The sequence below is a fragment of the Coturnix japonica genome, chromosome 2, assembly GCF_001577835.2.
Source record: "Coturnix japonica isolate 7356 chromosome 2, Coturnix japonica 2.1, whole genome shotgun sequence".
Lineage (NCBI taxonomy): Eukaryota > Metazoa > Chordata > Aves > Galliformes > Phasianidae > Coturnix > Coturnix japonica.
The window spans coordinates 114,280,132-114,306,632 of record NC_029517.1 but is presented as its reverse complement, the minus strand read 5'-3'; the positions used below and the strand labels follow the sequence as shown (position 1 = coordinate 114,306,632).

The 26,501-nt window shown below is 41.4% G+C and overlaps 1 protein-coding gene across 1 annotated transcript; it reads left to right on the top strand.

Annotated features, from left to right (window-relative positions):
* Positions 1-554: 554 nt before the first annotated feature.
* VIRMA (vir like m6A methyltransferase associated) lies at positions 555-25,676 on the top strand. The gene is made up of 24 exons (XM_015855902.2): positions 555-703; positions 3,444-3,559; positions 3,786-3,872; positions 4,264-4,312; positions 4,945-5,113; positions 5,402-5,524; positions 6,230-6,514; positions 7,298-8,450; positions 9,498-9,989; positions 11,128-11,282; positions 12,384-12,466; positions 13,659-13,752; positions 13,870-14,414; positions 14,930-15,165; positions 15,760-16,012; positions 16,900-17,117; positions 17,966-18,098; positions 18,849-19,001; positions 19,960-20,120; positions 20,342-20,438; positions 21,217-21,383; positions 21,518-21,849; positions 22,724-22,867; positions 23,309-25,676. Exons 1-24 carry the CDS (start codon positions 641-643, stop codon positions 23,464-23,466), a joined length of 5,466 nt encoding a protein of 1,821 aa, XP_015711388.1. The 5' UTR covers positions 555-640; the 3' UTR covers positions 23,467-25,676.
* The last annotated feature ends 825 nt before the right edge of the window (positions 25,677-26,501 follow it).

Here is a 26,501-nt window from a genome sequence, read left to right as displayed (position 1 = left end):
GCTCTCTCAGCCTTTCCACACACAGAAGATGCTCGAGGCCCTTAACCTCTGTGGCCCTCCACTGGGCTCTCTCTAGATGATCCCTATCTTTTTTGAAGAGGAACCCAGGACGGGACATCATACCAGGTGTGGTCTCACCAAGGCAGAGCAGATGGGAAGGATAATGTACAAATGATATTGTATTCATCGCCATCTGAACCTAATGTCACAGAACACAGAATTAAAGTCACATTCTCACACCCAGAGGCACAGCTGTTTCCAGCCATATGGAGTCTCTGCAGATAAAAATGAAGGTCTGGAACACCTCCACCACGAGGTATCACTAAGGAAAGCAGAGGGATTTGGCTGCAGCTCTGGCTGGCAGTTAGGACCTGCCATATATTTTCTCCCTCCAAAAGGCACAGACAGCCGTTCTGTGACGGAGGTAAAACAGAACGGTTCCAGGATGGCTGCCAGGAACCGTTCAGCACGTCGGGCTCGATGAGCCCCGTTGGTCCCTTCCAGCTGAGGATCCCCGCCGCTCTCAGCTCCTTCCCGGCTCTGAGGTGATGCCGCCCCACCCGCCCCCCTTCACAAGCCGCCCTGGCCCGGAAGCGCTGGCGCTGTCCCGGTAGCGCTTCCCCTCCTCGGCGCAGCCAAGATGGCGGTGGACACTGCAACCGAGCTGTTGTTTTTAGACACGTTCAAGCATCAGAGCGCGGAGGTAACGCGGTGGGCTCGTCCTTTCGGTTGCTGTAGCTTAGCTCCTGTTCGCCAGATGCCCTCAAAGCCCGTTGCGAGGCACGGAGGAGCGGGGCTGGGGTAGGCTCTGGTGGGCGGCCTAGGCTGGCGGTGCGTGGCTCAGCTCTGCTCAATAGAGCACCCCCGCCTCCTTCCACCGCCCGGGCCGTGGTCTTCTTGATGCTGTGCCGGCGTCTCGGCGAGCACCGGCGAGGTTAATGGAGCCGGTACTGGCCGGCCCTTCCTGGAGATAACGACCTGAAAGTGCAGGGTTTGGGAGTCGTGATTTGGGTACTCGTTAGATGACTTTATTCCTTGTAGCATCCAGTGGGAGCTGTTTGTACCGTCAACAAAACAAATGCTGTAGCCCCGTTTTCATAGTGGGGGCTTACACATGCACTTGTGTTATAGCTCAGCCCCTTGTGCCCATCTGGAGGGAGGAAGAGGACCTTGAGGGGGAAAACGTGAATCACAGTGCAGCTCGTGGAAGAAATTCTGTGCAGGGGCAGATGGGAGAGAAAGAGCCCAAAACATTTTGAGCTGATGCTGCAATTAACAATAAACCAGAAGTTGTTCTGGTGCCCTTTGTAGTTGCCACTCTTAGCTGGACATTGCTGTATTTCTCTAATACTGTTTAAGATAGTGTTGAATAGAATGTTCTTGCCATTCACCTTCTTCTCAGGACAGTGTGCTCTCTTACTGAATGGCTTTTAATTGTATATATTGTTTTCTGGCACTTTCATTCTTGCCAGTGATGCTTTTTGAACTTGAACTAGTCTGAATTTTCATTAAAGAAAAAATAATAAAGAGGATCAAATACATTTTGCGTATTGTAGAAAAGCCACCATTATGTTACAGTAATTCTCCAGTTACATGAATCTTCTGCCTTGCCTTGGAACTTTCTCATCTTGAAAAGTACTGTTCAGTTTTCTAGTGAAATTATTTATTTGGCGCTATGACGTGCTGGGCAATTCAGATCCAGTTTGTTTTTCTTTTTTCTACTTATTATTTTTTGGAGGAGGACTGAACTGGACTCAGTAGTGATCTTGATGAGGCTGCTGTATGGCAGCCCTGTATCCTGTATTTAACCAGAGATGGGTCTTTGGGCTGTGCTGTTGGCAGCATGGCTTCTTCCAGAAGTTCTGAGCCTTACATGTGACAAATACATCTCTTTGAAAGCAAAGCATTCCCACACTCATTGGTTCTTTAATAGACCTGTGCTCTCTGTCACAGCATGTTTCCTTTTGTTCTGTCCTCCTAATGGTAATGCCTCAGTCCTTAGGGCAAGATCCTGTGTTCATTCTAAAAGATCATAGAATCATAAAATCCTCAGAGTTGGAAGGGGCCTCTGAAGGCCATGTAGTCCAGCTCCCCTGCAATGAACAGAGACGTGCACAGCTAGATCAGGTTGCCCAGGGCCTGGTCCAGCCTTGCCTTGAAAGTCTCCAGGGATGGGGCATCAACCACATTACTGGACAACCTGTTCCACTGCCTCGCCACCCTCACTGCACAGGATTTTTTCCTTATATCTAACCTAAATCTACCTTCTTTGAGCTTGAAATCATTTCCTCCTATTCTGCTACCATAGACCCTGCTAAAGAGTCTGTCCCCTTCTTTCCTGCAGCTCCCCTTTAGATACTGAAAGGCTGCTATCAGGTCACCTTGCAGCCTTCTCCAGGCTGAACAGCCCCAGCTCTCTCAGCCTGTCCTCATAGAAGAAAGTCTCCTTAAAGATCTGCCAGCTTTGCTCTGCACCTTTGCCCACGAGGGTAGTTTTCCAGGGTATTTTGTTGATTAACTCCTAGAGAGCTGGAAGTTAGCTTTCCTATAGTTTATCTTCCTAATTTCTCATGTCCTTCCAGAGTGTAAACTCAACCATAACATGTTCACTACAGCCCAGGTAGCCTCCAATCCTGATGTCACCCAGCATTTCATTTACATAGGTGAGCAGCAGGTCCAGTATTGCATCCCCCTGGTGGGGCCATCAATTACTTGACTCAGGAAGTTATCCTCAATGCATTCCAGGAGCCTCCTGGATTGCCTACAGCTCACTGTGCTACTTTTCATAGATGTCTGGGTGGTTGAAGTCCCCCAGCAGGACAAGTACTTGTGATTGTGATGCCTCCTGTAGCTGCAGGTTGAAGGCCTCATTGACAGGATGATCTGGTGGCCTGTAGCAGACACCAATCACAAGGCTCCCTTTGCTGCCTCAGTCTCTAAGTGTCACCCATAGGCTTTTGACTTGCTCATGACTGTTCTTTAGGGACAGCTCTTCACATTCTGTTCTTTCCTGTGTAGGTAGCAATGCCCACTCCCTCCTTCCTCACCTGTGCCTTCTGAACAGCTTGTAGCTGTTGATAACCACATTCCAGTCATGGGAATCATCCCACCAGGTTTCAGTGATGACAACTATATCGTGGTTTTCAAGCAGCATAGTAGCTTCCAGCATCTCTGGTTTGTTTCCAAAGCTGGAGTAGAGGCACTTCAGCTGCTCTTGTCGCTCCCTTGAAGAGTAACTCCTTAGTTCCTTCCAAGTATTTCCCTTGATTTTCCCCATTGCCTTCCCCTGTTGCCCCAGCAGTCACTGCCTCATCATCATAGAGTTTTGTATGTGCTGCAGTGTTGCCAGCACCTCTCAAGGCAGCAGGTCAATTGTTTGGCTGTTACTATATGGGAGTTCGGTGACCTTACAGTTTTGCATTTCTTTCTTCTCTGTTTTGCAGCAAAGTACCAATATAGATGTGGTTCGTTTCCCGTGTGTGGTTTACATAAATGAAGTACGTGTCATTCCTCCAGGTGTGAGAGCTCACACGAGTTTACCTGACAACAGGGCTTACGGGTAAGTGTCTGATTCAGGAACACCTTCCTGTTAGTTTTTCTTCAGCTTCCATATTTTAATAGAACTTCCTGTCTAAAAAGATAAAATGCATTTGCTTGTCTGTTGCTCTTGTAATTATTTTGGGGAATCACTTGAACAGTATTAATTAAGGCTTTTTCCTTGTTAGTCCTATTTATTCTGATAAGTTGATGGATGGGTTTAATTTTTACCTTTATTGTGTTTCCAGAGAGACATCCCCTCACACATTTCAACTGGACTTGTTTTTCAACAATGTCAGCAAGCCAAGTGCCCCTGTTTTTGATAGGCTGGGGAGGTAAGCGCTTACATAATTACTTCAAGACTTGATTATCCACCTTCCCTTTTTCTTCTTGAGAAGGTCTGAGTGCAGAACATCTGCATCTCCCATTCTTTTCTTGTTTGGTCTGCCTTTTGCTAGGGACTTTGTATTCTCCTTGCCCATTTGCTCCAGTTCTTGTGAGAGGACAGAGGTTCATATTTAAGAGCTGTTGTTTTTAAACTTCCGTATCTCGTATGTGTTAATGAAAAGTATTATGTGAAAATAAGTGGTTCTTCATTCCTGTTTTTCATTGTATGCTTTTGTTCAATATTTCATCATTGGGTTATCTGTTTAGTACTGCCATGTTTAGTTTCTGTGAAATGCTTTGTAGTAATGGAAAAATAATTCCGTATTTTTTACCTAACAGCCTCGAATATGATGAAAACACTTCGATTATTTTCAGACCCAATGCAAAGGTAATGCAATGTGATTTAAACCTCCTTTTCTACACACCTGTCATCTCAGTATTAAAGTGTGGTGCGATGGAACTGAGTAAAGTGTTCACTGTTTAAGATGTTATTCTAAAACCTGTCTGTAGCTCAGGTACTTACTACTTTAGGCTGTGTTACAGATGCTACACGAATGGCGTAAGTTGTAGAAGACTTGATTGCTTGACAGATCTTACTGAGATTGCCAATAGAAGTAACTGTTATGAGCAAAGATGAATCAAGATGTTATGGCTGCAGGCCACAACAAATCATATCCTCTTTAGTTTTGTTTGATTGGTCTCATTCAGATGAGTACATGTGTGGCCCCTAGTAGTTAATGTTGTTCTTTTTCTTGCCTTTGTTAACTGGAGGTATTATACAGGCTGAATGAAATAGGCAACACATTGCAAGTAATTGACTGCTTTTAGAGGAGGATTACTTATTTCTTGTAGTGATTTATATGTTTTAAGTTTGCTCACTTTGGAGAGATACTCCAATATTCAGCACTTTGGTTTTGCTTCTGTGCAGATACTGCTACAGTGATATAAAAACTAACTTTTATGTTCTTATCCTGTGTTCTTTTAAAGTGATTTCTTTCTTTTTTAAACAAATTCAAACAGGTCAACACAGATGGATTGGTTCTGAGGGGGTGGTACAATTGTCTGACTTTGGCAATATATGGCTCAGTTGACAGAGTAATCACTCATGACAGAGAATCCCCTCCTCCGCCCCCACCTCCGCCTCCTCCTCCCCAGCAACAGCCTGGTTTGAAAAGAACCCCAAAGCACGGTAAGCCTCGATAGTGTTAAAAGAACCACAATCATTTTAATCCTGCATTATATTAAAAATAATAATCTGTATTGTTAATAGCTTTGCTTATTAGTGTAATTCTTGTTTACATGATAAGTGGTTTCAGAAAACAACCTCACATATTGTGCTGAGGCAAAATACAGATTAAATAATAGTTGGGAAATTAAGGTGCTTCTTTATCCAAAGTAGTGCTGAAAAACTAAAATATGCTGTTTCTATTTCTGTGATTTCATTAAATGTGAGCTTTCATTTTCACAATAAATATAGTTGATGGAGAGAAAGAAGACCAGTTCAATGGCAGTCCTCCAAGACCTCAACCTAGGGGACCAAGGACACCTCCAGGCCCTCCTCCTCCTGATGATGATGAGGATGAACCTATGCCAGTGTCAGGTAGAATGAGAACAGGCTGTGTTTTGTCTGCTCTGTACCACTGCTTAGTGGAGGCAGAATTGTGTTTCGTGTCCAGTGTGAGGTTTCCTGTCTGCTTCCACTTGAGGGAAGGGATTGGAAAGAAAACGGTGGTGCTCAGGGATATGATTTAGCAGAGGGTTGTTAGAGTTAGGATACTATGTATATATATATATATATATATATATATATATATATATATATATGCGGTTGGACCTGATGATCTTCGAGGTCTTTTCCAACCTGGGTAATTCTATGATTCTATGATTCTCAAATCTGTCAGATACGTTAAGTTGTATCAATGTAAAAGTTAATATATTTAACAATATCAGCTATTGATCAATACACTACTCGATCACAGTGTGCATATTCTATATACATTTTCTGTTGACTGCTACTTGCTGTCCTTTCCCTGCATCTCACTGCTTGCAGCGTCTGCTGCTTTGCGGGCTCTGTACAGATGAGAAGTGCCAAGGATTCTTTGCATACTTTACATATTTTACAGCCTTGCTGAATTAAGTGATTGTTGCTTATTTTCTGCCAAAATATTTGAAGGTTTTCTTCAAGATGTTCTTTTTGCACCTCCACTATATGTAGTGAAAAATCTTGAAATTATACAGAGCATTGGATTTCACAGAAACTCTGATTTCTTAAACTTTGGGTTTTTTTTGGTGTCTTTTTTTTTAGTGGTTGGAGAAAAAGAAGATGACGTGGACCATAGGGAGGATTACTTTGAGCCCATTTCTCCTGATAGAACATCTATTCACCAAGAAAGCCAGTATTCTGATGAAGGAGAAGTGGAAGAAGATCAACCAGAAGAAGGAGATGATGAAGAAGATGTGGATGTTGAGGAAGAGGAGGAGGAGGACGATGATGATGGACATACAGTAGAGAGTATTCCCGATGAAGATGAGGAAGAGGAGGAGGAAGATGAAGATGAAGAAGATGGTGAAGAGGAGGAAGAAGGTGAAGGTGAGTTAAGAAGTTTATAAAAATTGAAAAAAAATTAAAGAAAAAGCTTTTTGACCTTCTGATGTTAGTAATACTACAAGGACTTGTACTGTTGAGAACTGTATCTCATTTTGCTTCCCTCGTTGCTCCATTGTGTGCCTTGCCCATGGTTCTTGGGGAGAACAGTTTTTTGTTGAGGGATATTTATTCCACGATAGTAAACCTTTAGGGGGATTGGAGCTTGATGATCCTTGAGATTCTTTCCAATGCAAGCCATTCTATAATTTTATGATCCTCCTGTCAAGCTCTATAAAAAGAGGAAAACAGAGTTGGATTTTATAGATAAAAATGAACACTGAATCCTGTTACGTGATTTTGAAAGAAATAGGAGAGCTGTGAAGCAAACAAGATGCTAATTTTTTTTCATAATAATGTCAGTAGTTTTCATCTTGAATTATTTAAATTCCCTACCTATCCTTGTGCAAAATCTTGAGCTAGAACTTTAATGGTAGCTACAGTCATAAGAAGAAAATTTGAGAGTATTCTTGCAGTAATACGTAATCCATTTGAAAGATCTACTTGCTTTATATGTTCTTTTAAGTGCGTCCCGTGTTACATAAAATAGTCTGTCAGCCAGGTCTTTCACTTATTGCTGGACGGAGGAAGCTTTCTGTATGTTGGTGTGTGATTGTTTTCTAACTAGTTTGTATTGAATATGTAATTATTTTGTTTTGAGCAGCTTCTCAGTGGTAAAGAACTGGGTTATCCATGAGTTCTCTCCTAACTGAATTATTTTCTTCTTAGGAGATGATGGATATGAGCAGATTTCAAGCGATGAAGATGGAATTGCTGATCTGGAACGTGAAACGTTTAAATATCCGAGCTTTGATATTGAATATACTCCAGAGGATCTGGCATCTGTGCCTCCTGTGACATACGAACCTTTTGAAAGGGAGCTTGGACCTCTTTTATACTTCAGCTGCCCCTACAAGACTGTATTTGAGAATGAAGTTGCTAAAATAAAGGACCTAGACCCAGAAAAAGAGAATTCAGGAGCAGTGGAGGCCTCAGTTAAATTAACAGAGCTGCTGGAATTATATCAAGAGGAAAGGGGTGCGAAGTGGGTGACTGCATTGGAGGAGATTCCAAGTTTAATAGTTAAAGGATTGAGCTATCTGCAGGTTAAAGACACAAAACAAGACTATATTACTCAGCTAGTAGACTGGACCCTGCAAGCTTTAAGCCTTCAGGTAGCACTCAAGCAGCCTATTGCTTTGAATGTCCGACAGCTCAAAGCTGGGACGAAACTGGTGTCATCATTAGGAGAATGTGGGACTCAAGGAATAACAGCACTCTTGCAGGCAGGAGTTATCAATGTGTTGTTTGAACTGTTGTTTGCAGACCATGTATCGTCCTCCCTTAAACTTAATGCTTTTAAAGCTTTGGATAGCGTTATTAGTACAACGGAGGGAATGGAAATGTTTCTAAGAGGTGGTGCGGATGCACATGAAAAAAGTGGCTATCAGAAACTGCTCGAACTCATCCTGTTAGATCAGACTGTGAGAGTAGTTACTGCTGGTTCTGCCATTCTCCAGAAGTGTCACTTCTATGAGATCCTGTCAGATATTAAGAAGGTGGTTGATCAGTTAGCCGAGAACACTCCTCCTCTTCCTAATCACACGGAGACAGAACAGGACCAGGACTTGGCAGGACTTGACAGAGCCAACCAAGAATATGAAAATGATGTGGAGGCTCCTATGGATATGGATCATCTTTTGGAATCTTCTAATATAAGTGAAGGAGAGGTGGAAAAACTTGTTAGTCTTCTTGAAGAAATCTTCCACCTGATGGAGACAGCTCCTCATACAATGATTCAGCCGCCTGTGAAATCCTTCCCAACCATGGCACGCATTACAGGCCCTCCAGAAAGGGATGATCCTTATCCTGTTCTTTTTAGGTATGGTACTTTCAAGTTCACTTTTTAGAAGGTGTTTCTTCCAGCCTGGCGTAGATGTTTTTAGGCATGACCTTGTTTCTGGGTTGTTCTGAGAGAATTTGATGGCTAATGTACTTGTTACCTTGTTGGCTTTCGGTCAAGCCTACCATGCACATAACAGCAAGCTGACCTCTTGCTACAACATGCTGTGCTAGCATGTCAGTTGCATTCATCAATCATCAATAATCAATGGATTGTTATCATATGTGCTGTGCAACTACGTATTTGGAAGTTGTTACAGATCTAAAGTGTTTTCCCTTTTTCAACCTGGAAAATGTCTATGCATATACTTGAAGAGTTTGGAATTGCCTCTCTCACTACGCTGAGCTGGCAGGATATAAGTCAACATGCTGTTCTGTCAGCCTGGCTCAGTGTTCCAGAGCATGGGCAGGGGAGTTCAGGCTTGTCTGTATTCAGCTATTTATAGGATCCCATGTTATTTCTCTGTTAGCAAGTTATTATCTAGAAAGTATTTCTGTAAATGCTAGCAGTTTTCTTTGATAATAGCAGTACAAGTTACAGCTAATATATCTATAAGCAGACAGTCTTCAAGTAACAATATGACAAGGAGGAATGGCTTTAAACTAAAAGAGGAGGGATCTAACTTAGATGTTAGGTGGAGACTCTTTACTCAGAGGCTGGTGATGCCCTGACACAGCTGCCCAGAGAAGCTGTGGGTGCCCCATCCTTGGGGTTGTTCAAGGCCAGGCTGGATGGGGCCCTGGGCAGCCTGAGCTGGAGGGTAGCGGCCCTGCCCACAGCAGGAGGTTGGAACCAGAGGGTCTTTAAGGCCCCTTCCAACCCAAACCATTCTGTGTAAATATTAGAACAGTTATGTTTTGTATGCTTAAAATTTTTTACTGCTTTATTAGTTATTATTTCTCATAGCCTACAGAGCAGTTAAGTACTGAAGCTAGGAGGCACGTAGCCTTACATTCTGTTGTTGCACAGTGTTGGCAGATGATTGTAATGTTACTGATTCTTGTCCTGTACGTTTTTTTTCCCCAGGTATCTTCATAGTCATCATTTCTTGGAATGCATCACTTTGCTGCTGTCTATTCCAGTGACAGGTGCACATCCAGGTGTGCTCCAAGCTATCCGAGATCTGTTGCGTTTCCTGGCGCAGTCACAGAAGGGTCTCCTGTTCTTCATTTCTGAGTACGAGGCGACAAACCTGCTGATTAGAGCACTCTGTCAGTTTTCTGATCCGGATCAAGAGGAAGGTCTCCAGTCAGATGGTGCAAATGAGGACACGTTTGCCCTGTGGCTCCTCCATTCGACACAGACATTACAGTGCATTTCTGAATTATTCTGCCACTTTCAGCGGTGCACAGCCAGTGAGGAAACCGACCATTCTGATCTGCTGGGAACGCTTCACAACCTGTACTTGATTACCTTTAACCCTGTGGGAAGATCTGCTGTGGCTCATGTTTTCAGTCTGGAGAAAAACCTCCAAAGTCTTATTACTTTAATGGAGTATTATTCCAAAGAAGCTTTAGGGTAATTATGCACGTATTTGAATTCTTTAGATTTCTACATTTAGGAAGTATCTATCTTCTAAAAATAATTCAGGATAACTAAATAATTCCTGTTCGTTTTAGACCGTGAATGTGTTGGAAATATCTTAAGTAGAACAATGTTATTGAAAATAGCAGAGGGCTGGAGCACCTCCCCTACGAAGACAGGCTGAAGGAGCTGGGCTTGTTCAGCGTGGAGAAAAGATGGCTGTGGGGTGACCTCATTGCAGCCTTCCAGTACCTGAAGGGAGCCTACAAACAGAATGGGAGTCAACGCTTTACAGGGATAGATAATGGCAGGACAAGGAGAAGTGGTTTTAACTGGAAGGAGGAATTATTTAGGTTGGATGTCAGGGGGAGGTTCTTTACTATGAGAGTGATGAGGTGTTGGAACAGGCTGCCCAGAGAGGTTGTGGAAGCCTCGTCCCTGGAAGTGTTCAGAGCCAGGTTGGATGGGGCCCTGGGCAGCCTGGTCTAGTATTATGTGTGGAGGTTGGCAGCCCCGCCTGCAGCATGGGGGCGGGAGCTTCATGATCCTTGAGGTTCCTTCCAACCTGGGCCATTCTGTGATTCTATGAAAATCAGGCCTCACAGTTGTGATCAAGTATTTAATGCCCCAAATTTGTGTGGGTCATCCATAAAGGTGTTATATAGATCAGACATTTGGCTATGTGAAAAAATAAGTAATCAGGCTCTTCTCATTCAAGAGGAAGATGTGTCTGGAGATGCACACTTCTCAGGGGTGGGAATCTCGTAGTTCATTCAGTTCTTGCGTGTGTTAAACGTAGTCATGTTCTCTGGGTAGGCAGTTGTTCCTTTAGGTAGCAGCACTTCCAGGCAACAATTTAAAAGCAGAGACAAAGTTAGAGAGAAAAAGATTTGCTGTTTAGATGACTCTTATCCGTGCCCTCAGCTCTAATTTTTTATGGATGCCAAAATATGTGTGAAGTAAATGAAAACTTCAAAAGGTGTAGGAGAGAATTCTTTACTTATGGTAGTTATATGGGGAAAGCCTTCCTGAAAGTGCAGGTTCTGTACACGGACTTTTAGGTGTTAAAGTATGAAAATGGAGCAAATTTGCATTAGCTGGGATCTAAAGAAAATTCTTATCGTTGTTTCAGAGACTCCAAGTCTAAGAAGTCAGTTGCTTATAATTATGCCTGCATCCTTGTTCTGCTGGTGGTTCAGTCTTCCAGTGATGTCCAAATGCTGGAACAGCATTCGGCACCTTTGCTGAAGCTTTGTAAGGCAGACGAAAATAACACCAAATTGCAAGGTACAGTATGTGTCATTATCAGCTGAATTGTCTGAATGCATGGAAGAAACCTTTTATGTGTGGCTGATTGGTACTTCACAATCATCTGGTTTGGATAATGTATATAATGAAATTCCTTCTCCAGCTGCATCTGATTAGTTGACTCACAGATATTATGTGTAATTTTTTTTTCCTGCTAATGAGAGTTTAATAGGAGATTCTGTATAGTTAGAATTATTTTTCAAGTAATATTAACTACCATGAATTTGGGATGATTGCAGGAAGTATGACATTATTTTTGTGTTGAAAATAACTTAGGAGACCAAATTTCAGAGTTGGACTAACTGGTTAGTGAGCAGACTCTTAACTTGTGGTGTTTTCTTTGGCGATGTAGACTAATAGGGTCTGTATATGCAAAATAAAGGAAATATTCCTGGGACCGTTTCCTGGCACAGGGGCCAACTAGCGTGGAATAGTCAGGTTTCTGTAACTAAATCTTTTGACCTCCATGTTGTGCTATGGGATCTTCCCTCAGTGGTGCTGACTCAAATGAGGTTGATCGGATGAAGGCTGCTGAGGGCCTATTTTCTACCTATTTTCAGGAGCAATGAGTTTAATAACTTGAAATCTCTCTACCAAAGGTTTGGGTTTCACCTTATTCTGATTAAAGAGGAACTTACTGTGTAAAGACTTTCAGAGACAATAAGTGTGGAGATTGGTTCTGTTTGGGCATTTATGGAATGCTTATTTTCAGTTATTAATAACCTGTTATGTACCTCAAGAACAAGGACCCATTTTCCTTAACGGCTTTTTCTTTATCTGACAGTGTGACCCTTTGGGTCTTTTATAAAACACATTTACTAACGAATAACACAAAACAAGCTGAGAATTATTTGAGTGCTCAGGTTGACGAGCGAAGTTCATGAGGCATATTGATTGTTTTCAAGTCTTGCTTTTGTTGGTGCTTTTCACCTTGCTACAGAGCATGCTTTGTGGATTTCACACTTGGACTTAGTACCCGCTGTGTAGATTGAGTACATTTTTATTGCATAAAACTCTGTATTCATAAATGCACTGACAAGTTACTCGATTTACTAAAAGTGTTGTGTTTTTTTTCCCCAGAGCTCAGCAAGTGGCTGGAACCCTTGAAAAATCTTAGATTTGAAATAAATTGTATTCCAAATCTTATTGAATATATCAAACAGGTTAGTAAAATACATATGGGTACTCTCCTTTAGTTGTACTCTATAGGCTTATGCCTTCTTCTAGTTTGATACTTTATCTTGGGTATATGCCAACATGATATTTAAAAATAGGTATTTCTATTAAAGTTTGATGATCTAGGCCAATATTTGCTTTCAGTTATATTTAGTGAAACAAACTGCAGGTAGCTGAGTGAAGTTTCTATCATCATAGAAACAATCAGAGTGTAATCTGTAAAAATTAACATAGCCTTCTTTTACATCTATCTTTCTCTATCCTTATTCTTGATTTTGAGTTTTTAATCCCAACACTGAAGTGTGTATCCAGGTCGTGTGCACTGGGAGCCTGGGGCCAACAGGTGTGATCAGCATAGCAAGTTGATCTGTCAGCTGACAATTCTCGGGAAGTAATTTTGCAGGCAGAGACAAATTGCTCTTTTACCAGCACTGAGCAGGCAGCAATTGTTCATTTTGCAGTTTTGGTTACTTAGAAAGGCCAAATTCAGGGTTTCACCAGCAAAGCAGAAAGAGACTTCCAGCTATTTTCTCCTGGAGCTCACTCCCAGAGAATAATTCTCCCCTTAAGTTCACTGCAATAGATTTTAGCATTAGCAGTTCATTTTCCTTTCTTGTTTAAAACATCAAACAGAAGAATACCTGCACTGGAAGTACAGAATATAGAACAGTCATTTATATGTTTGGAAACAGCAGAAACTTTGTTAAATGAAAACCTCCCTTGTGGAGAACGGTCTTGAAGACCTCCATTCCCTTCGGTAGAGCTTGGTAGACAGTGAGTGATGCATGATAAATATATCTGTGTGTGTCTTTATGTACGTATATAATAGGTGTATATACCACAAACACTAACAAGCTTTTGTCCATAGCAAGTTTTCCAGGGTTTGGTCTGATGCATTGGTCCCCCATTTGTATTAGAGCTCCTTCATGTAACTGCAAATTATCAGCATTTATGCACAATGTGCCACTTGTTAAAAAGGTGAAAATGAATAGAATTGAAATGTGTTCTCTGTAAGTTATGTTACATTTTCTTCTCTGTGTAATTAAGCGAATCTGTATAAGATTCTGATGACCCAGCTATTTGTTTATCGCAGTGTCAGAATACAAAGCAAGTAATACATTTGATATGAAGTCATTTCTTGTAATACAAGGTTTTTTTTAATTATTATTTTGTTTTAAGAACATCGACAGTTTGATGACCCCAGATGGAGTTGGTCTTCCTACGGCACTTCGTGTTCTTTGTCACGTTGCTTGTCCACCACCTATGGTAGAAGGTATGGTAGATACGTTTGTACTGTTTAACACAGAAATCTTAGTTTCCCAAGTCTTTTACTTAAACACATCTAAAATGTAACAGAAATTCAGAAAATGCTTCTTTGTTTTCCATACAGGTCAACAGAAAGACCTTAAATGGAATCTTGCAGTAATTCAACTGTTTTCTTCTGAGGGGATGGACACTTTCATTCGTGTTCTCCAGAAGCTGAACAGCATTCTTATTCAGCCTTGGCGACTCCATGTCAACATGGGCACCACGCTTCACAGAGTTACTACTATTTCTATGGCCCGCTGTACTCTCACACTACTTAAAACCATGCTAACAGAACTTCTGAGAGGCGGATCTTTTGAATTCAAGGACATGCGTGTTCCGTCGGCGCTTGTTTCTTTACACATGCTCCTGTGTTCCATTCCTCTCTCAGGCCGCTTAGATAGCGATGAGCAGAAAATTCAGAATGACATTGTTGATATCCTGCTGACTTTTACACAGGGTGTTAATGAAAAGCTCACCATTTCTGAAGAAACTTTGGCAAACAACACTTGGTCTTTAATGCTCAAAGAGGTTCTCTCCTCCATTTTGAGAATTCCCGAGGGTTTTTTCTCTGGACTTATACTGCTTTCAGAATTGTTGCCTCTTCCGCTGCCCATGCAGACAACTCAGGTATCATTTAGATTTATTTAGTTTTTAAAGAATTTCAGTTCTCTGAAGCTGGTTTAGACCATTTTCCTGGCTGTGGGTTAACGGATACACGAGAGGGTGGATTAAAGTTATTATAAGGCATTTATGTTCTTGTAGATTTTTTAGAGATATGTTTCTCACAGGGGGTGGGAGGGGGATTGAAGCATCTTTTTTAGTTAAAAGTTATCTGTTTTTCTTATCTGGATTATCTGCAGTACCGTTGTATTAATGAAATAATGGCTGGTAAAGCCAGCTCGCAGTGTATTAAGGCATGCGTCTTAGATTTGTCATCTTTAAGTAAGCATAAAAGATGCATGGCAGTCCATGCTCCCAATGGAATACTTAACTTGCGGCTCTGTACTCTGTCATTCAGTGACATTAATGAAAATAGCGCTGTGGCTTTTTTCTTGAGGACAATATCAGTACTTACTATTTGTTTATGCCTTGTAGTGGAACTGAGTTGTTATGATCAAAGTCCTGTTCTTCTGTTCCTGCAGGTAATTGAGCCACATGATATTTCAGTGGCACTCAACACTAGGAAGCTGTGGAGCATGCATCTTCATGTTCAGGCCAAACTGATACAAGAGATAGTTCGATCCTTCTCTGGTTCATCTTGCCAGCCTATTCAGCACATGTTGAGACGTATTTGCGTTCAGCTGTGTGACTTGGCTTCACCTACTGCTCTTCTTATCATGAGGACCGTACTGGATCTAATTGTGGAAGACCTACAAAGGTACCCTCATTTTTCTATTGCAAAGATTTCTTTAATGGACTGTTAATCTCTCCCAGGTTCTGTGCAGCAGATTCAGCCAGAGAAAAATACTTTCATAAATACTATTTATGAATGGAATGAATTCTCAGTCCAATAGTATATCCTGTGTCCTGAGGATGCTTAGTGTTGGTATTGAATGGTATCATACCTGTCTACTGTTTCACTCTGTGCATGTACGGAAGGTATTTTAGGAAGGCTTTTTTTCAGGCTGTCCCTTCAAAGACTTTTCTATTCACTGAACTTTTTCTAAAGGACTTATCTGAACTAAATAAGTTCATGTTAGTGGGATTTGCGTATCAGCAGGGAAATATGGAGGTATTTGTCAGGTGCAGGAGATGGAAGCAAGGAGTACAGTTTACTTTAAATGCATACTCACATTGTGATGCAACTGAAAGTTATTCAGTGAAAGTTAAAGAAAATAAAGTATAAATGCGTCCAGCAGGTGTTCTGTTTATAACGTAGAGTTATGGCTCCTGCAAAGGTTGGTTTTCTAGATTTTTAGATCACTTTAGAAAGCTTTTCCTATATATTCAAAGTGCGTTGGTATCCTTTCAGCAACACAGAAGATAAAGAGAAACAATACACTGGACAGACTACTCGATTGCTTGCTTTGTTGGATGCCCTGGCTTCACATAAGGCTTGTAAACTGGCCATTTTGCATCTTATCAATGGAACTACTAAAGGTGATGAGAAGTACGGAGAAGTTTTCCAGGAGCTTTTGGCTTTAATGCGGTCAGTTGGAGACAACGTTACTCATCAACAAAGTGCGGAATACGTGACTTCCATTTTGCAGTCCCTCTGCGATCAGGTATTTGTTGTGCTTAATGCAAGGTGTGTTTTGATGGTTTGGAACTTGGGCCACTGGCAAAACTTGTGCTGTTGCTCTTTGCTTTTTACCCAGCTGAATCATGTGTCTCTTAGCAGTCTAATTGAAATCTCTTCAACATAGCACTCCAAGTCTGAAGATATGTATGATAGACTTCTACCACTGTTCTAAACCAACCCCCTCACAACAACAAAAAGCCCCACCCACAGAACAAAGTGAGAAATCTGAGAACTGATCCTTGGAGCAGGCCAGGGAGTTTCTCATGGGTTGTATACATAGGTTTGCATGGCTTTGCTTATCTCACTAGTTGCATGTGTTTGGTTTAATCCATTTATGCAACTGCCTTTTGGGCACTGTTGGTTGGTGGAGATCAGTCAGCCGCTTGCATTTAAGCAGGAGTCTTTGCCTATGCAAATTCATTGTGAAGATCAGTCTTGCGTTACGTTACATAAAACATGAAGGAGCTGTAGCTGTTAGCTTTGCTAAGTGGAGCTTGCAGCATCTAAATTTTGATGAATGTTTTGAGACTAAGGGACAGTTTGACTCCCCAGGCAAAAGGCATAATTGCAAGGATAAGATATTACTCCCTTGCTGTCTGGCATTGAGTTGTGGCTTTGCTGCCACTTCTCACCCTTTGTATCTTTTATGCTGTAAAAAATCAGTGATAGTTTGCAGTCCTTAAGAGAACCAAATTAGAAAGGGTACATTGGGTTAGTGTGTTACTGGTCATTAATAGCTGCCAAATATGGGAATATGCTGATAAAGGAGTAGTGAAAGAGCCTAATGTTCCTGATGTGATGTGTGGTTTATACTTGCTGCTTGTATTTCAAATGCATTTTTACAGTGTGCATAATAACCACTTTTTGTAGGATATTGCACTCATTTTACCCAGTTCATCAGAAGGCTCTGTGTCAGAATTAGAGCAGCTTTCCAATTCCTTGCCAAACAAGGATCTGATGCCATCAATTTGTGACTGTCTAATGGAAACGTTAACCAACTCTGAGAGCAGTTACAGTTGTCTGCTGACATGTATCCGAACAATGATGTTCCTTACAGAGCATGACTATGGCTTCTATCATTTAAAGAGGTATGAAATCCTAAGATATCTCTGACAGCTTAAAATTTTAGTAAAATCTTTTGCAATATGAAATCAGAGAAAGACTTAGAAGGCTTCTAAATTCCTACTTCTCTGTCTGGGAGTCATAGATGTAATATGAAACTGCAGTATCACTGTAATATCACTGTATGTGAAACTGTAATGTCACTGGAACAGGTTGCCCAAGGAGGCTGTGGATGCCCCATCCCTGGAGGCATTCAAGGCCAGGCTGGATGTGGCTCTGGGCAGCCTGCTCTGGTGGTTGGTGACCCTGCACATAGCAGGGGGTTGGAACTGGATGATCATTGTGATCCTTTTCAACCCGGACCATTCTGTGATTCTCTGATCTGCCATCAAAAGGCTGGAGGATTTGAATGAGATACAGTTCTCATGTCTTGACCACTCAGCAATTAGTGCTGTGGTATACGTGCAGCGGGCAGTACTAAGTTGTTCTGTGACTTCTTTCCCTGTCCTGGATTTGGACTGAATTCTGTCCACTGAAGTAAGGTGCAGAGAAAGGGATTTCTGTGATTCCTGTGATTCTCTTTTCCTCCACGAGACATAAATGCCATTCTATGCAGGTTTGTGAGGTCTTGCTGTGCTGTGTATGGCTGTGTCTGAGCAGTCTGTGGACAGCACTGGTGAGAACTGTTGGTTGCAGAGAAAATTGTGAAGCTCCAGCTTTGTAATCAAAACTCAGTAATGATGAAACGTAGCAAATTCACTTTGTAACGTGTTGTTATGATAAGTGATGGTGCGATGGTCACAATGTATGCAATAATACAGTGGTTTTTTTTCATTTTTCCAAAAAAAAAACCCCACCTGAACTGAAAATGCAGCTCTCTAAGGAAGCACAGCAGTGCTTTGTATACTGTGCTGAGGCGTGTCATAACCAGTTTCAGCAAAGACACCGGTGAACTGGCCTCTTCTTTCCTGGATTTTATGCGACAGCTTCTCAACTCTGATACAATGGTGAGTGCCCGTGTGCCGAACAGACCAATTGAGCTGCAGTTCTCTGAACTCTGCAGTGTGAGATGCATTCAGGAGCTACTGTTTCAGAAAGCAGACTACTACGTAGATTGCACTGCAAGGCTTTTCCATCAGCAGCATCGGGGCCGCTTTTCTTTTTTTAATGAAATCTGTGAAAGTTGGGCAGAACACGTGTAATAAATAAGAGCTTTCAGTAGGAAAAAAGAGGCATCTTGAGTCTTTAGGTTGAATGACGTTGGCAGCACAAAAAAAAAGTCATGGTAGAACGGCTTCCTCTCAAGGAAGACTTATGGAACATCGGTTTTACCTGAGTAAAAATCTAACCCGTCAGTTAGTTCATTGACTTTCCTGGGTGAGTAGTGTGCTATTGCATCCAGGTTTTGGATTAATTATGCCGTGTTAGAGAGTTGCTGTATTAACATGTACTATCAAAAGCATTCTATATAGTGCAGTATATTAAAACTGTTAATGGATAGTATAGAAAGAACTCCAAAATAATTGTCAGTTCTCTGATACAAACCTCAGTTTGTACGGGAAAAGATTGGATTCATCTTGTTGCAGGATTGGAATATACTTATTAAAAATATTCTGCATTATATGCCTTTAAATCAGGAGAAATCACTCTTGTTATGCTAGATTTCTCTCATGTATATTTAAGTTCAAAGGAGTTTGCAGTCTATAAGTATAGTGAACATTTAAGTATACTTATTTCTCGCTCTTCATGTTTTCTAGGGATGTTGTGGAGATGACGGGAGCCTTATGGAAGTAGATGGATCTCATCCAGGCAGGACGCTGGGTCTCACCACTGCAGAGTTAAAACATCTACTGCAGAGCAAAGAGGAAACCCCAGAAAACCTACTGCTTGATCTGGAAAAACACGTGATGGTAAAAGAGTTTTGAGTATTGCTGTACTGAATAATCTTGTAGTCTTGTATCTGACTGTGCCTTTAAAGAAGGGGGTGGTATCTGATGAGAAGGGGGTGGTATGTTGTATGCTTTGCTCTTTATAAGTTTCAGATAGGGTCGAGACCTAAGTGATGGATACATCTTCAGATAAGCTGAGGGAGTGGCTGAAATGATGAACCATTGAGCCTCAATAAACTTTTTAGGACTTGTTTAGCAGAAAGCTTGTGTGGGTCGTGAGGCCAAATGCAGTGAGAATAGGGCAGCCCCGTGCCTCATTGTGGGCTGGGTTATCAGAGGATAAAGTTAGGGCTGAGCTGATGCAGCTGTGGTGGCAGTCTCGCTTAAAGCAGGGGAGTTGGAGTAGAGGACTTGCAGAATCCCATCTAACCAGCGTTTCTGTGATTCTAATTAAAGACCAAATTCTAATATTCCAGTCTAATTCTGCATCGTTGCTGACTGTCATGCAGTATGCAGCTAATTTAGAAGAGTCCATAGAACAGCTGCTCTACAATTTGCTCCACATCCTGTTGGTCAGTAATGCCTTTCCAGTGTGCTCTCCTGCTGTCCCTCATCCCTGCCTCCAAGTCAGTGGTAAAAGACTAAAAGCCACAGCAGTGCTGAAGGAAGAGTAACAGACTCTTAGGATGTTGGAATGCTCTAGCAGAGGGCTTGTTAATTTCGACATGAGAATACATGTGCTGCAGAGCCATGTTACAGAGCTTGTTGCGCCATCTAGTAGTGAGGATTGTACTTGCATTGACTGTTTGGTGGCACACTGAGAAGCAATCTGACGTAGTTTGCATGCTGAAGTGTCTCAGCTTCACTGTTTGTGGACAGATGGATTGTTCAGTGTAGTCTTTTATTTTTAATAAGTAACACAAAATGTTTGTTTCTTTGAGGACAATAACAAATTCTGTCTTGTCATATGTTGACTTAGGAACATTCTAAGGAAGATGATGGCCTTGAATCCTTACTGGACAACATTGTTGGAGTCAGGCAAATGTTGGAATCAGCAGGCGATGCTTGCCCACTAAGTGACCAGGATGTAGAGCCTATCCTTTCGGCACCAGATTCTCTTCAGAATTTGTTTAACAACAGGTAAAATGGTTCAGTGTGTGGGCTCGTGGCCTGTGATTTACTTACAGGCAGAATCTAAACAGAACTGCATTTGCTACTTCATACTAGTACCATTATATTTAGTTTCATGCAGGTGTGAAGGATAAGGCAGCAGTATTCACCGCAGGTTGTGAGGTTCTGCGTATGCTTGCAGTTGGTTGCAGTTCATAAACAAGCAGCCATTTGGCATTATTTTGTTGCAGGACTACGTATGTGTTGGCTGATGTAATGGATGACCAGTTGAAGTCCATGTGGTTCTCACCCTTTCAGGCTGAAGAAATAGACACTGATCTGGATATGGTAAAAAGCTTCATTAACGTTACTGAAGTGGGTTTAAAAGTAAGGGTTAACCTGGGATAGAGATTCACGTGGGCAAGTGGGCGACTGACCCAGATGCAGGATGGCTGACATTTGTTAAAGGGTTATTATCAGATGCCTTCAGATTGACACAGACAGACACAAAATTGGCACCTTCCACAGCGCTCCTTATGTACGAGTCTTCTCCTATAGAGGAATAGTTGTGTGTCAGTCCTAACCTGCTTTTATTTGTATTGCTGCTGGGGCTTTTCAGTAATCTGTGTTAAATGTAGACTAAGAACATGATTTATTTTTTCCTTTGCATGCTCTTCTGCTGTCACTGCAGTAGTATTCAAAGCAGCTCACCTCTGTGTTACCATCTTTGCTCTTATGTGACAAAAGTGAGGAATGCCATGTTTACATGCAAAGATAGAAGCAGTTTAATTCCTTAAGACCAAATAATTGATTCACATATAAAAGCAGCACTAATAAATTTATGTAACATAAGCAGAGAAATGCTTGAAATTCAAACCTTTTGTAGAGATTCAGAGGCATGAGGGCAATTTTGCTGCAGCTCTGCTGCTTGTTTTGTTTGTTTTGTTTCTGCTGCTTTTATTTGAGCCACAGTACTGCATTAAAAGGGGGAGGATGGAGCTTTTTGCACTAGCAGAAAGAGCTGGGCCGGGTTAGGATCTGTGCTGATTCTCCTCCGTCCTGGTGCATGGTTTTTTTTTTAGTGGGACTCATTATAATGATTGCTGACATAAAACTATTACTACAGGTAAAAGTTGACTTAATTGAGCTGTCAGAGAAAGGCTGCAGTGACTTTGACTTGCAAGCGGAACTGGAGAGGTCATTTTTGTCAGAACCTTCATCTCCTGGTCGGACAAAAACCACAAAAGGTTTCAAACTTGGCAAGCACAAGCACGAGACTTTCATAACTTCAAGGTAAGACGAGTTTAATGAGTAAACAGCTGGTGTGGTTAGCACTGTTTTGTATATCCTCAAAATGCACGATACTTGTAAAATGGCATTGTTCCAATTTTTACATTAATGAAAGAAACTGTGGTTTGTCATGACAGTGGAAAATCTGAGTACATAGAGCCCGCAAAGAGAGCTCACGTTGTGCCACCACCAAGAGGAAGAGGCAGGGGAGGATTTGGACAAGGAATTCGACCGCACGATATCTTCCGTCAGAGGAAGCAGAACACAAGCAGACCACCCTCCATGCACGTGGATGATTTTGTTGCTGCAGAGAGCAAAGAAGTGGTTGCTCCAGATGGGATTCCACCGGCCAAAAGGCCACCAAAAGTATCACAGAAGATTTCTTCACGTGGTGGGTTCTCAGGGAATCGTGGAGGACGGGGAGCTTTTCACAGTCAGAACAGGTTCTTTACCCCACCTGCTTCAAAAGGTATGCTTTCTTTTTTATTCCATTTTGAGTAAATGAATGCTAAAAATGCTGCAGTAATAGTAGCCGCATTTTCCACAAATGAATCATTCCTGGTGTGAGATGTTTCTGTCATCGTGTATCCAGGAGGGAAAGAAGTTGTTTGGTGCTAGAAAAGGTTTTCTCATGTGCTATGGAACTGAACCACAGAAGCGTGGAAAGTTCCCGTGTTGCCTCTCTGCCCCTCACTCTCACAAAAGGAATTAGCTGTTTCCTTTTCGATGTCACGCTCTTGTGCACAGCAACTCTTGGGAGTGTTTCAGAGACGCAGTCAGAGAAATATGGTCTCTCTACCATTTTGATATAGTAGTTCCTGCAATCAAGCATCACAGTACGCCTCTGGATTTCAGTGGGGTTTGAATTAAAGGATGGAAGATTTTGATGAAAGCAAAATGCGGTTTTGTTGAAGCTGAAGATTCTAGCTGCAGTGTTAAACTTTTTTCCTATTCAGCCAAGGCTGCATTCCTTTCCTTTCCATACTGTAGGTAAGGCAAGTCGCCACAGTGGAAATGGAAAATACTTCCATTTAGAGAAGTCAGTGGTACTGGGATTTGCTTGACGACAAATACAAAAAGCATTAGGAATGTCTCTTTGTACAGCAGATAACGCCTATCTTTTAAAACTTGAGATCGCATCTGAAAGGTAGATTCTGTCCTATGCATTAAACCAGGGGAAAATAATTTGTGGGCTTTGAGTTACAATACTGAGTTAATGCAGAGTAGTTTTATCCATTTGAATGGTGTAAATATTGTGTTTACCCACTGAGTACTTTGAAGATTCAAGTGAAAGAAATGTGAGATTTGCTTTACAGCATATGGGCTGTTCTCTCCCCATTTAGGGAACTACAGTCGTCGTGAGGGTGCTCGAGGATCAAGTTGGAGCGCACAGAGTACGCCGCGAGGAACCTACAATGACAGTAGAGGTGGTCAAAGCAATTTTAACAGGGGTCCACTGCCACCACTGAGACCATTAAGTTCAGCAGGTACATGGTATTCATATGGGCATCGAACTATAGAAAATTCCTTGAATTTCATTTTTGCTTTACAAATGAAACCGTGCAAGGATGCTGCAGACACCCTGAAATTCAGCAAATTTTTTAAGCATATATGAACAGTTGTCACTGAGACTGTCAAATACATGCTTTCGTACGAACTGTCCTGTAACCCCTAAAACTTGCTGAATTGAACACTCGATGGCAGAACCTTAACTTTGCATTCCGATTTTTGCAATTCAGTTGTCTTCATAACTACACGGTAATTTTAGAACCAATCAAAAAGAAAGGCGGAAATTAAAAGGAGAAAACAAATCCGGTTTGTGTCTCGTCTTGGTTTTGTTTCCTGTGCTTTCACAGCACCTGCTGCACCTAGGCTTTTTTTTTTTCCCCTTTTTTTTTCCAACTGAGTATACTTTTCTTTGCTTTAAGGCTACCGACCGAGTCCTCGCGATCGTGCTTCCAGAGGCCGCGGAGGAATTGGACCATCTTGGACAAGTGCTAATAGTAGTAGCAGTGGTGGCTCAAGAGGGAAGTTTGTTAGTGGAGGCAGTGGAAGAGGTCGTCATGTACGTTCCTTCACACGATAAAATGACACCTAATGGAACAGCCCAACCACAGGGGCACCTGTGAAGATGACAAAGCAAACGGAGGCACTGAAGGACCAATTCAGAGTTGCTGGGTATCTGGAGGACACCAAGAGAATATTTTTGTCTGAAGAGAAGCGTTTTTGTTTGAGACAAGACTTGAAATCTCAATAAAATTCAAGACTTTTTTTTTTTTTTTTTTTTTTTTTTTGGTGTACAATTGTATATTTTTTTTTTGTTCCTTTTGAAAGAATGTTTAAATTTTTTGGTGGACAGCATAGACTATTCGGTAAAGAACCTCGCTGAGTTAAGCCTTGAAAGACTTCTAAAATATTATTTGTGCCAAAAGCAAGGTACAGATGTTTTGTGTGTGACTTATTATTGCAAGAAAATGCTATATTAATGTATGTAAGACAACTGTAGTTTTTTTCTCAGGTTTAGAGCCACTAGCCCTTTCCTTAGCCAGTCTCAGTTCCTAACGATTGAGGTACATCCAAGAGAAGTTGTAGCAGGTGATAGAAGATGGACTGAAATTACAGTTATATTTGTATTCTTTCATGGATTAATTAATTTATATAGGGTTTTTTTTTTGTACATTTTTGGTAATGTGAGTAGACACTTGAGCAAGATCTTGCACCTGTTAAAGTTCATAGAAAATCTGTCACTGACTTGGGTGAGAATATGACAGCATCCTAGAATTCCCTTTATAATTCCAGTTCATGCATTCAGGAGCATAAATGTTTATTTTGCTGGAAAACAGACCATGCTTTGTGGTTCAACAGCAGGATACCCATACTGCCAGAGAGCCTGGAGGGAATTGGTGCCTACCCATCTGCTGACTTGCGTAGCTGAAGGAAGGGCATAGATTCATGTGAGGACTGAACAACCATGTAGTGAAGCAGTAATACTAAAACTTCCCTTTGAATAGATAGCTTGGATTTTTATTTTGGTAATTCATAGGCAGGTATATTGCAAAGAGCAAAACTTTTGCAAGTTGGAGTTGTGGAGAAGTGTTACCAGTAGATTCACCTCTGAATTTATTTTCATGTTATATTCACAGACTGATGGAACACGTTTACATATTTGCGTTCCTTCTCAGTTGCGTGGAGTGAGGAGTAGTAGTTCTTTAAATGGCCATGAACTTCATGAGCTTCACTATCCATTAACCGAGGCGTGACCTTCACTAATGCTTTGGTCTCTTGGTGTTACAAAAGTGATATAAAGGGCTCTTCATCTGGTTACGTAAGGTGCAGTTGTAACGTTTTAAGTAATCGTAACTTCCTTTGGGGACAGCTAATCAGCTTAGTGTCATAAATTGAACAACCTATTTCAAGTGTTTCTGTATTACGATCACGCTTCAAATTTATTTTTTTCTGCCTTTGTACTGGTTGGCTAAATCAGGATGGTTTTTAGCTGAATCACAGAAGGCCCCAGTTGAACAGACTGGCTGCAGGAGGCTCTGGGCCATAACGTGCCATGGTTTGCGAGCTGATGAGCTGGCACAAAGTCAGTTGACATAACCTAAGGAAGCGGTGAGATTCTATTGACTGATTGGGTGCACTTAAAGGGAACAGTATTCATTCACATAAATGTGTATTTTTGTCATCAATTAAACAAACATGAACAAAACAAAATGATTGGAACTCACAGAGTTTTCTGAACGGTGAAAATAACAGCAAGATGCAATTCTACTATTGATGCGGTTGTAATGACTAAAACGGGCGGAGCTCTCAGGCATTACAGGTATTAATGCTATTTTTTTAAGGAGCACTGCGTAAATATTTTTTCAAGTCAACCCCTTCAGACCATGTCTTTAAAAGGGTTTCAATGTTGTAAGAAACCTTTACTGTGTTTGAAACTAGCAGGGATACGAATCATTTGTTTTCTGTCAGGGAATTTGAAATGAAAAGTGTCGGGCATGGAATAAATGTGTACATTTACAGTACTTGTTCTTGAAAGTTTAAAGTATACGGCATGTCACACTAATCATTTTCAGACTGGGAAGAAACAAAGGGTTGGTAAAGTTCTTTAAGATTTATGCAATCTGTAAATTTAGTTAAACTTGAAAAAGAAGTGTGTCTTTTTTCTTTTTGTTAGTGAACTCTGTAGCCCTTTGATGCAAAGTGGTTCCTTTCTTGGATAAATTCAACTTGAAATAATGCTCTTTATTTGGTTTGACTCTATTAAACTGGAATCCTTCCATGAGTAAATAACATTCTAAGCATTAAATTCAGCTGTTTATACTGTGCCCAAAAATAGGCATTCAGGTGGTTTCCTATGTGGAGCTAATGCCTGTGTCAAAACACTCTTCAGTAGTTGCACACCCATCCAATGAAAAGAACGCTTGGGATGAGCAAGAATGTGGAGCAGATCCACAGTGCAACACAATTCTTCCTCCTAAGTCCTGGGGCTGAGTACACAGTCCGTGTGCCAGGAGTTGGGTAAGGAAAGGAGTTGGTCATTAATGGCTGTTCTGACAGCTGAAATGCGGAAGAATTGCCTTGGTTCAGTTAATGGAATAGTCAAGCACAGTCAGATGCATATATTATAGGACAAGGGTGAGACAAGTTTCCAAAATCTTCAGCAGCTTCAGCCTTTATTATTAATTATCCTGTACTGCCTGAAACATGGTTGTGCCTGGGCAGATAAGTGTGTTATCTGCCAGACACGGGCAAATACTATTTGTAGTTGTCATATGCAAGTTTTCTGCCTTTTCCCTGCTGGGTAACTAACTATTCCCATCAGGTAACAGAATGTACTTAAGATAATGCAGAGCACTGTATGAAACTAAATCATGCTCTAGATTGCCCTGTATCCTGACTGCTAGTATTTAAGCAAATCATAGAATCATGGAATGAATCCTAGAATGGCCTGAGTTGAAAAGGACCATAAGGATCATCTAATTTCAACCCCCCTGCTGCGTGCAAGGTCACCAACCACCAGACCAATGTATCTATCATACAAACATACATACATACCTACCTATCTAGCTTACAACTTCTGAGTTCTCCTGTTCTTAGATGACCATAGACCTACTG

What these genes read in the sequence shown, in the direction of transcription:
- VIRMA (XM_015855902.2), top strand. Translation starts at nt 641, where the DNA reads ATGGCGGTGGACACTGCAACCGAGCTGTTGTTTTTAGACACGTTCAAG. An exon ending in GAAAAGAACCCCAAAGCACG is followed by an intron (nt 5,114 to 5,401) that starts GTAAGCCTCGAT and finishes CAATAAATATAG; the next exon opens with TTGATGGAGAGAAAGAAGAC. An exon ending in GAGACCATTAAGTTCAGCAG is followed by an intron (nt 22,868 to 23,308) that starts GTACATGGTATT and finishes CTTTGCTTTAAG; the next exon opens with GCTACCGACCGAGTCCTCGC.